Genomic DNA, 11,275 nt, shown 5'->3' on the forward strand with positions numbered 1-11,275 from the left:
GGGGATGGCCACGCCGCAATCCCTTCTCCTCCATTCTCCTCTTGGGATCTTGGGCCATGCGACTGGCTTGAGTTTTAAGCCACCGGGTCTGGGACATGAACCATGGTCGACTACATGGGAGTCCAGCGACATAGCCATTACGCTAACTGCTGGTCCCTTGATGGATATTTCTAATGGAGAGCCTCATTAAGGAATTCTGTGCTCGGTACCCATGGGTAGCCGACGATACTAGACACCTTCTTCCTCATGGCCACAGGCAGTTGGGTACCTTAGTTTCCAAGTGGACACTTTATAGTAATCTTTACTGCAATTTATCCTACCAAACTTGTAAAAGAAAAGTTCCTGGAAACGAGCATGTAGTTTCCCTACTGCCATTTGCTAGTTTTACATGCTCGGGAAAAGAGGCAGAAACTTCTTTTGAATCTGGTATAATTTCCCACGGTGTGACATTTCTGTGAGCTAAGAGGCTGACAAGGTAGCCACTTTTTTTTTTTATTAGCTTCCATACTAATACTTTAAATAAGTAGCGATTAAATATTTAATAGGCTTAAAATTTGGTTATGAATCTATATATACATGCGCTAAATGACACACTTAACTGAGTCAGATACCAACTATGTGACTCGACTTCTTAATGGGATTTTCTCCACCCTAGCCCAAGCATAATAAAAACTTAACTCTCCCCTGAGAACTAGAGAGTGGGGCCTTTGCTCATCTGAAAAACTGTTTTTGGACATCAGATCCATCTTTCTGCTCAAGAATTAATGACTCAAATTCATCCCCACCGGTGTGGCAAGAATCAGGGATGTTTAGGGTCTTTGAGAGTCTACCGCTGGAAGTGAGTGGTCTGGGAAGAACTGCCTTTCTCGAGTTATGAAAAGCTCATGCTATGCTTAGTCCAGCAGAAATTCAACATTCAGTTCAAATTAATCCTGAGGTTCTTGCCACCAGTTAATGATCTTAAGAATCTATCAAAATTTCCTGGAAGTATTAACTTTAAAAAGGTGAGCATTTCCTGAGGCCATAACTCACCTCCAGATTCCAGCTGGGTACTGCTGTTCGTTTAGCCCTGCTGTCTATAATCCATTAGCGAGAATAAAAAATGGTGGCTTGGGCCTGACCTAAGCAACCAGCTAATCAGCCGTTAAGAGAAAGTCCCTCAAACATTCTTCAGACCACTGGCCTTTGCCACTTAAAGTCATTGATCATCTCCCCACCCCCCACCCCCAGCTGAATGCTTCTTCTATCTAACCGTATCATACTTGAAAGCAATTTTTAAATTCCTTTTGGCAACACAGTCTGTGATACAAGATGTTTTGCACTGCCCTGCTATTCATTCTGCAAAACTATTACATCTTCATTCCATCAATGAATAATTCACCAAGCATCCATTGCATGTCAGAGACTATGAAGGCATAGGTGATACAAGAAGAAACCTAAATATTTGACTTTGAGTTACATACATACACACAGGCAATTATCAAGTAGAGCTGTGAGTGGTATGGCAGGGGACAATTCTAAATGCGGACTCAGGGAGAATGCGTCCTGGAGGAAATGCAGCATGTGTGATGAAGAAGGGAGATGGGGAGACAGAGAAGAGGGTCCCAGGTAGAAAGAAGAGCTTGCATAGGCTCTAGGGGGAAAATGTGTGTAAGCCACATGAGGTGCTCAAGTTAGCTCTGAATGGCTCAGACAAATCCGTATCTTACAAAAGCAAAGAACAGGTGAATGCAGGAAACTGGTGAGCAGTTCAACACGCCCACTGCCTGGGAAACTTCTGGAATGGCACTGCTGCAACTGGGGGGATACCAGGCTGGTGGCTCTGAACTTCTTTTGGATCATGATCACTTGGAGATTCTCATATGAGCTGCGGAGCTTCTCACTAGAAAAATGTCCCTGAAATCACACTGTAATTTATCATTTCAGGGGGGTTAGCATAGCCAACAGAGCATATCAAGAGCCCTGGTTAAAACAGAGTTCGAATTCATTCAAGCTCATTTTGCACATGAGGACATGCTGAGGCCCATGGAAACTTACAAAAGCTAGTTGTCAGAGCTCAGGGAGACCCTGTGCTCCTGCGCTCAGCCAGTGCTCCTCCCCTGCCATCCTCACACGGTCATTCCGGGAAGCTTTTCTACAAAGTGTACATTGAAGCTTTAAGAACTCCATGCTCAGGACACTCCTGACCTTTCCACTCCCTCAGGCTCAATCACTGCAGCTCCCACACCAAGAACTCCCGAGGGCCTGAGTCGCTTGACTAATCAGTGCCGTGTTCTGTAAGAGGCGGCAAGGTCAACACCATGAGGATGCATGGCCCAGATGGGAGTGTGCGCACCTTTGTTTCTCTCAAGCAAAGCAAACCCGAGCACGCTTACCTGTTCCCTGCCACATCCAGGACGTGGAGTTCTGTTGCCTGCGACACCTCTGCCGGTATCCGGGTGAGTCTATTGTCCCGTACACAGAACACAGTGAGGCTGCAGCACCCGCCAATCTACAGTGCGAGAAAAAATACAGCCTTTTTCCAGTTTTTTGGGAGGAAGACAGATTGGGTCCAGAGTATCTTGTTTATCAAACAGTACGAAAAGAATGCATAAAATTCTACCACATTATTCTATAGCTCAGTGATGGTCACCTATCATTCATTAAAACACAGTCCCATAGGCTCATACAAATCTCTGCAAAACGTTAATACACATTCTAAATTAAATCAAGAAAATACATAAAATGGTTCAAAAATTTCATTCTGAAAAGGAAGTCATTTTCCAATGCCAGTATCTTAGGCAATTGCATCTGTTAAACATATCAAGTGCACTACACAGGTCCAGACAAATATTACCTCGTAACATGGGAGTTTAACAATTCTCCTTGCAAAAGTTAGGCCAAAGATAATACAGATATACATACACATGCAGTTTGAGACCTGCCCGTTATGCTAACCTCACTGCTCTCAGTGTTCCAGCTTTGTTTTTCCCAAAAAAAGAGGGATATCTCATAGATGATGTGCATTAACTTAAACCACATGTCTTTTAATAGACTTTAGTCATTCACAAGTGAATTGGCAAAATTCACTTCCTTTTTGATGACTGCTCAGTAAACAATATCTTAGCAAAAACAAATTCAGTAACTCTGTCTATTAATGTCTGCAGCTATCTGCTGATAAAAGCATATATATCGCTATCTGCCTCATGTGCAATCTGGTTATTTCTAAAGTAAGCAATCCAAAGGTAACTAAGCTTTGTATGAGTCTACCCTTCAAAAAAAAAAAAAAAAAAAAGAAAATAAACACAAAGGAGTTCAATGATTCTCTTGAACAAACTGGCTGTAGTTCTTACAGTCGGGAAAGCTGAACGAAGGGGGTGGAAAAATAACTCAGTCCCAGACACAACATTCTGCAGAGCTCCATGAAGTACTATACTCTTTCTGTGCTCGCAATCCCGACTAAGAGCCATTGCTAGAAAAGGCTCATGAAGGAACCTATTGATGTCTCTCTGACACATGGAAAAATCCCACTCCAAAGCCTCCTACTTGAGAAAGGGCACAAAACACGAATTGACGACGATATCGGAATATATCTTCTGCCCTTTTCTATTTTTACATGTGTCAAATGTATGTCTAGAATATAAAAAAAAAAAAAAGAACATAAACACAAAGGAGTTCAATGATTCTCTTGAACAAACTGGCTGTAGTTCTTACAGTCGGGAAAGCTGAACGAAGGGGGTGGAAAAATAACTCAGTCCCAGACACAACATTCTGCAGAGCTCCATGAAGTACTATACTCTTTCTGTGCTCGCAATCCCGACTAAGAGCCATTGCTAGAAAAGGCTCATGAAGGAACCTATTGATGTCTCTCTGACACATGGAAAAATCCCACTCCAAAGCCTCCTACTTGAGAAAGGGCACAAAACACGAATTGACGACGATATCGGAATATATCTTCTGCCCTTTTCTATTTTTACATGTGTCAAATGTATGTCTAGAATATCCTAAAAAGCAGAATGCATATTTATGAAATAACCTTATCATCATGCACAATCTTTTATTTCCTTCCTTAAGAGTTCATATAAAGATTTCAGGCTAATAGATTTAACCACAGTATTTAACCATGATGGATTTGAAAGAAAAGACAAACAAACAAAAACCCGGAGCAACCTTTGTCCTATAAAAAGCACCTAGATATGTAGAAAGGATTTTAGAATGTCCTCTTTATTTCTCAGTGTTCACATAATCACATTTACCATCCCAGCAGAACTGGTTTATTCACAATTCCTAAAACACAGCTTATACTTTGGACCCCATGGTTAAACACAGAGAACTGCCTTTCTCATTTCTGTCTTTTTAAAATTTTATCAATAATTCCAACTTAGTTCAACCTCCCCTGTTCCTCCCTAAAGTCTTCCCAGAACCCTCTAACCCATATGATAAATTGCTGTCTGCATTTCTTTCATAATTATGGTCTAACCTTCTGACAGCGCAAAATACCTCATGGACATTCCTAAGATTATTTGACTGAGTGACTGTTTAATTTGCACATGTTTACATAGCATCAGGGTGTGTGGCAAGTATAGCCCCATCCTACCTACTCACCATCTCACACCTATCTGGACACCAACTTTCTCATTTACACATGTTCATATGTTTATTAATTTACTTGATTATGAAAGACTGCTACTTAAAAATTATCTGCTACTATGTGCAACGATGCAAACAACAAAGCTCTCCTTTATTCCAGTAAGAATGCCCAGGTTTTATAAACGTAGTGTCCTAGGAGAGATATACAGCCAAAGCTTTCCTGCAGTGTGACATTTCTCCCTTTTCTTGAGGAAGTTCAGGAATATCGTGAAAGAAAAAGAACCAAAACTCCACTTCTTTTGTTGGACACGATTAGATTCTCTCCAACTAACTTAGATAATCCCGACAAGGATTTACCCATGAGAAGCAGTCTCCAAGGTGCCCATGGGCCCCTTCTTCTCCCCCTGCTCCCTATGGAGGCATCCGCAGGAGGTTTGGGTTCTGTGTGAGCCTGTGGGCTGTGAGGGAAGCCTCCCAGGTCAGCAATGGACAGGGCTCTGGGGTCCATGTGTATATCCCAAGGAGGAACAGCAGATCGCAAGTTCTTCATATGGCCACACTGATGGGACAATAAGCTCCTGGAAGGCACAGAGGCTGGAGACTGCACTGTGACTCTGGGCACCTCATCCTGGAAGCTGCTCACTGCCCAGACATCTAGCAAATACCTTGGGGCCCTCCTTCTACTGCTGTGAACATTTTCGATTTGTAACGTATGTATATATTATGTCTTTAAAAAAATTAATGGTGTTACTGGTGGTAACACAACTGAGCCCACATGGGAAAGGTTTTGGGTTTATATCCTGGAACCTCTAAGCAAACAGGGTACATGCGTGTGCCTATGATTCCAGCTGGCTGAACCTGGGAGTTGGCTAGTGGCATGAGAACCCCATTAGGGTTGCCTGCCTCTTTCTCTCACTGCCTCCCTCTCTCATGGAAGAAGTAAATACACAGATGTAAAAAAAAAAAAACAAAAACAGAAGCACACACAGACAACAAACCTAATAAAACTAATTAAAGTGGGTCAGAGAATGCTCTGAAAGTTCTGGACAAGTTAACACTCCTTAAGTATGAGGGGGGAAATAGTATAAGCTTCTGACAAAGTGTGTGAGCTGTCTACGGTGTTTATAGCTTTTATTTTTTTTCTTTTTCCACTCTAATCTCACATCCTCTGGAGACATACAGGCTGGAAAACAATTATGTTCAAGAGCCTCGTAGGCCCTTTGGGTTGGCAAAGCAGGCCCTGTGACCTCCTGATCTCTTTTGTCTATGGTTTTTGGAAAACAATGCCCACAAAGAGCACGTGCTGTTGCAGAGTGCACTGGGGGGTGCCTTCATCACCCACAGAGGCACACGCTGTCCCAGGCGATCATTCCTATAGACAGAGCCCTCTTTCTAAATCAGCCAGGAAGGGATGGCACAAACCTTAGGAAAGATTAGTGAGGAGTCAAAACTATCTATCAAAAGATAGAGTTGGTTTCAGGCGTCAGAGGGGGTGTGGCATGACGGGGGGGGGTGGGGAGCAGGTGCTTTGAGGTCAGGGTGGGCGGGGAGGGGGGGGGGGTGGGGAGCAGGTGCTTTGAGGTCATAGACCAGGTTAGAGTTGAGGCTTAAGCCCTATGTTTCATGGGTATGGATGTGTTATTTTAACCGAAAGTAAGAGTAGAGATGACATTAAATGAAGCCACACGTACAATTTAACTCCTATCATAGAACCTGCCCTCCTGCTGCTGCCAAATAAATGTGGCACTGTTGCTTTTCCAAGAAGTAAAAACCCCAAACCCAAATGACGAGTCTAGTGGACACTTGCGTACCTACTAGATTCTTGGAACTGTGCTGAGTCTGGCAACCTTTCCTGAGCTCACCTGAACTGCGTAAGACTCTGACCCCGCCGATACATCACAGTGACATTCTGTATTAATAGTAGAGGACGGACAGGAGTTCAAGTATTGTATTACACACATCGTTCATATGTATGTTTGCTTCCTTTTTGGGGTTCAGGAAATACAGTTTATGGGTTCCCGAGTGGTTATGAGGATAAAATGTCTGCATTTCTTAGAACTTCTGGGAAGCAGAGTCACTGTTTAAATAACTTATTACCAGTTACGTAGGAAGCCGATATTTTTAAACCTCCCTTAAGCCACATAATAACACCTTCCCAGAAGACAAGGGGCTGGACTTGGATTCTCTTGGAATTACAGAACGTAGCCGAGAATCTTTGTTTAGCTGTTTTTGTCTCTCTTAATTCAAAATGATACTGTCTTTACCTGGCACTGATCTAATCCACTGAGCGAACCTTTCCTGAGGTCAGCTTTCACTATGTATTAACAGCCTGCAGGTTACATCGCCCTCGGGGAGATGATCGAATTCAATGATTCAAAGAGAAAGCCCACGTTAGTCACCTTTGCTTATATTTCACTTTGCAAATGCTGCCCCAGTGTTAAGAAACTTCCATTTTCCATTTTCAGTGCATTATTTCAATATTATATGCAACAGAACTGAACCCGTCTTCCACTGGCAAAAAAGGGGAAAACATACAAGAAGCCAAATCTATTCAAAATACAATGTGAACAGAAACAGTATGATGCGTAATTTTAGAATCCAATCATCTGTGGCCTATTATTCAAATGTTCCCTACTTCATACATATTTTGAAAATCATGTGATTTGGGTATTCTCTGAATTGCTGGGCAGCTGACATAAAAAATATCCACGAGTAGCTCTGGCTTCTTCTTTTTTTTTTTTTTTAAATCATAAAAAAAGCAACTTATGTTGACTGGAAAATAAAAAATATACATATGCAGGGAAGTACAAGGAAAAAACAAATCAAATCCTACCACAAAGGGATAATCAGTATTGACGGTGTAAGGTACTGCTTTCTCGCACTATTGACATGCATTTCTGATACACACATAACTTTAACAAAATAAGGACCGAAAATAGGATCTTTAGCAACTTTGTCTACATAGGACATCAAGAACATCTTCCCATGTCATTATGTTTCTAAAAGGATTTTCATTGGCCACATACTTATTTCCTTCTACATATGTAGCACAGATTATTTAAGAAATTGCTGTTAGGCATTGCCACCTTCTTGCTGTGTGATCTCAAGCATGTTACTTAACCTCTCTCAGTCTTAGTTTCACATCTAGTGGGCAGTGATAATGATTTATCTACATTTCATAGAGCTGTTGTAAAACTTAGGTAAGGATAAGCATGAAAGCCCTTGACCCCAAGTCTGGAACATGTGAGCTGCCCCGTACATTTCTGAATAGCGCCTGGAATGTCAGCTGCTCCTGTAAATAACATGAGAAATACTCTTCTGCATCATTTATGGTGTATATCCACAAAAGTTTTCATAGGATGCATTCCTAGAAGTAAAATTACAGCATCAAAGGATATGAATAGGGTTTTTTTTTTTTATTTTTGTTTTTGTTTTTAGTTTTTGCTATAGAGTACATGCACTTATTAAGAGAGAGAGAGAGAGAGAGAAAGAGAAATCGCCCCCTTGCGGGGATGGCCACACAGCAATCCCTTCTCCTCTATCTCTCCTCTCAGGATTTTGGGCATGCATGAACATGTGTCTGGCAAGTTTTTCAAGCCACCAGGTCCAGGACTCAAACTGTGGGGTTGACCACGAGGAATCTACTTGCCTTAACCGCCACACCACTGGCTGGCCCCAGGATGTGCAGTTTTAAAGTTTTGAATTATGTTACTATATTCTCTTCCAGAGAGGCCATAATAATTTATATTTACATGATAATATGAATGTTTCTGTACTCTTACCAACATGTGATATGACTTTTTAAAATCTTTAGAAAATGACAGGTTAAGATGTTTTTATGTTTGTGAATACTGACAGAGCTGAAATTGTTTCCCATTAATTGCCATTTCTGTCTTATCTTCCATGAGTCACTTACTGGCTTCTGTTGGGGGAGTTCTTTGCTTTTGTTTGTGTCTGCTTTTTTGTAGTAGCAACATCTTTTTCTCAATGATATGGAAGAGCTTCTAATAGAGTAAGGAGAGATCTCCCTCACTTGAGCTGTTATAAACATTTCCCTGTCTCCCAAGGTGTCTTTACTATCTTGAAGAGCAGAACCTAATATTCATATAGACAAATCCACTAATTATTTCTTTGATGAATTATTTCCTCTTTCAAATTTAGGCATGCCTGCTCCATCTTTAAATATAATGTCTAACAGTCAACTATATTTCATTCTAATATACTTAACTTTTCTATTATGTCTTCTATCAATCACTCATTGTAGAATATGGCAGAAACTTACACTAAAAGGATTTCAAATTGCAATCAACAGAAATCTATCCACTTACGAATACGCCACTGTCACAGACATTTCTGAATATCGCAAAAATATTTATGGGTAATATTTACAGGTTGTCTGATAAAGTGCCACTGTGAACACTCTAGCAATTCTCATTGGACTGGGCAGGTGTGATATATTTGGGATCACTTTCATTTTGACTTAATGGAGGCAAACACACCCAAACACTTGACACTACATTTGTATATGTACTCAATTTCTTCTAGTCAGAAGCTCTTTATCATCCAGGTCATTTAAAAGTTAAGACTGGGCTGGGAAATAGGAAGGGACTTCAAAAAGTTCACGGAAAAGTGGAATTATGGTGTGAATTTATTTTGCTATAAAATTTTTAAATCCATGCATATTTTTTTTAATAATATGAACTTCCCCTGAACTTTTCGAAGACCCCTAATATAAAGTTAGCAGCTCTCATTCATCACACTCATGATCATGCAGATACTAAGTCCCTGTCTGTCCCTGAATCATGCTATTATATGATCGCTTCTCTCCAAAAATATGTTTGTTTTTTTTTAAGGGCACTGTCTCTTCCCAGAAGTATATACATAAGCAACAGGATGAGAAATGAAAGACACAAATGAGTGGCTTGAAAAATCAGAAGCATGCCACATGTAGCAAAGAAAGCAAACCTAGCCTTTCTTCAGAGAAAAGAATCGTGCTGACAAACTACAATTTAGTGAAGACAGACGAGCTGCCAGCAATGCCTTGAAGAATTTCTGAATAGCTTAAAATTTAATTCACAGAAAAGCATTCTTTTGAGTGAGAATAATTTGAACAAATCTGAAAAACACATAACAAATGTGGTTCCAAGCCCCATGCAGTCATTAAAAAAAAAACAAAAAAAACTGAATTTAAGGGGAAGATATCCAGTACTTTACAATGGAGAACACAAAAAGCAGTCAGCCAATGTGAATCTTCATGCATTGAAGAAGCAAAATGAAAGTTAAAGATGTAACTGTGGTCTGAACAATACTTACAAGATAACAAGTTTACCTGACTTTTCTAAATTTCCAAGCAGCTAACAATTAAGAAAACAAGAGACATTCATTGATTTGCAAATGTTTACTACAAATAACATAAAACACAACAGAATCTATTAGTATGACCCACACAGTACACACATTTTCCCCACATCCATTTGGGAAAAAAAAATGCAAATAAATGCTTCTACGGGCTAAGGAGCTGTGCTAAAACTGACAATATATAATATCATCAATGTTTTCTTAAGGACAAACTATAGGAAAGACTACACAGTACACTGGACCAATGGTAATTAATATGAATATGGATCTTAGCATATAAATTGAATCGGTCAGCATTTCAGTTTAGATATGTCAGGTATGCAACGTAACCATTTAAGAGATAGTACCAAATTTTTGAAAGAAAAGAATCCAATCAGGGAAATGCGGAAATTGACCCAATGGTATTAATGGTATTAAGCTTGGCAGCAGAGCTAACGTACACAAGCCACCCACCCCCACCCCCCCCGCCACGGTCACAGGGCATGCCACAGTGACTGCACAGACACTCATGACATGATGGTGCTGCTCAGGCCAATGGGATGCAACGTGAGGTCAGGAGATTGTGGCATGGTGGCACAGCTACCTCTGCTGGGTCACCAAACTGTGACCATGGCAGCACTGGGCACATGACTGGTGCATTTCCTACTGCAGGAGCTGAGTGTGGGGGACAGTGGAAGGAAAGGTGTGCTAGAAATATCTAGCTCCTCAAAACCTACATGTTCTCTGACCTATCAAACGGCTGAGAGACCAGGCAGACTTTACTTCTTTATAAAACTACATGCCAGAAAAACAGGGATACTATCCCAGTAAAAGGACAAAACAAGATGGCCAAAGTGCCTTGAGGCTAGAAACATTTTCACTTTTCATATCCTGAACCGCGTTCTGATAAATGGAAGCGGGCACGGTGCACACTCAGTGGGCCTAACCCTCTAATGAGAAACACGAAACGTAAGTTCATTCTTTTAAAGTGAGGAGGACTGGTGCCGAAGTGATGGTGATGGTTTCATAAAAATGAATTCCTAAAGTTCTCATCCTGTGAAAGACAGAATCCAAGAGAGATGGAGAAGCAGGGGAGGGGAGGGGAAATTTGCTGGGGATTAATGCTATACTTAAAAGTACTCTCCTCATGGGAACCAGCAGTTAGTATAATGGCTATGTCGCTGGACTCCCACGTAGTCGACCGTGGTTTGTGTCCTGGACCCGGTGGCTTAAAACTCACGCCGGGCGCGTGTGCGTGCGTGCCCAGGATCCCGAGAGGAGAATGGAGGAGAGGGGATTGCGGCGTGACCATCCCCCCTGGGGGGTGATTTCTCGCTTTCTGTCTCTATGTCTCTCTCTCTCTGTCTGG

The 11,275-nt window shown here is 41.2% G+C and overlaps 1 protein-coding gene across 2 annotated transcripts in view; it reads right to left on the reverse strand.

Annotated features, from left to right (window-relative positions):
* Nucleotides 1-11,275, reverse strand: part of LRRC1 (leucine rich repeat containing 1) — a 144,741-nt gene that overhangs the window by 10,187 nt on the left and 123,279 nt on the right. For both annotated transcript variants that reach the window (XM_014583034.2, XM_006165710.3), the window contains exon 11: nt 2,376-2,491. In XM_014583034.2, the coding sequence (XP_014438520.1) occupies nt 2,376-2,491 (116 nt within the window). The remainder of the gene's footprint in view (nt 1-2,375; nt 2,492-11,275) is intronic.

This window comes from Tupaia chinensis, unplaced genomic scaffold (genome assembly GCF_000334495.1).
Source record: "Tupaia chinensis unplaced genomic scaffold, TupChi_1.0 Scaffold144010_1, whole genome shotgun sequence".
Classification (NCBI taxonomy): Eukaryota; Metazoa; Chordata; class Mammalia; order Scandentia; family Tupaiidae; genus Tupaia; species Tupaia belangeri.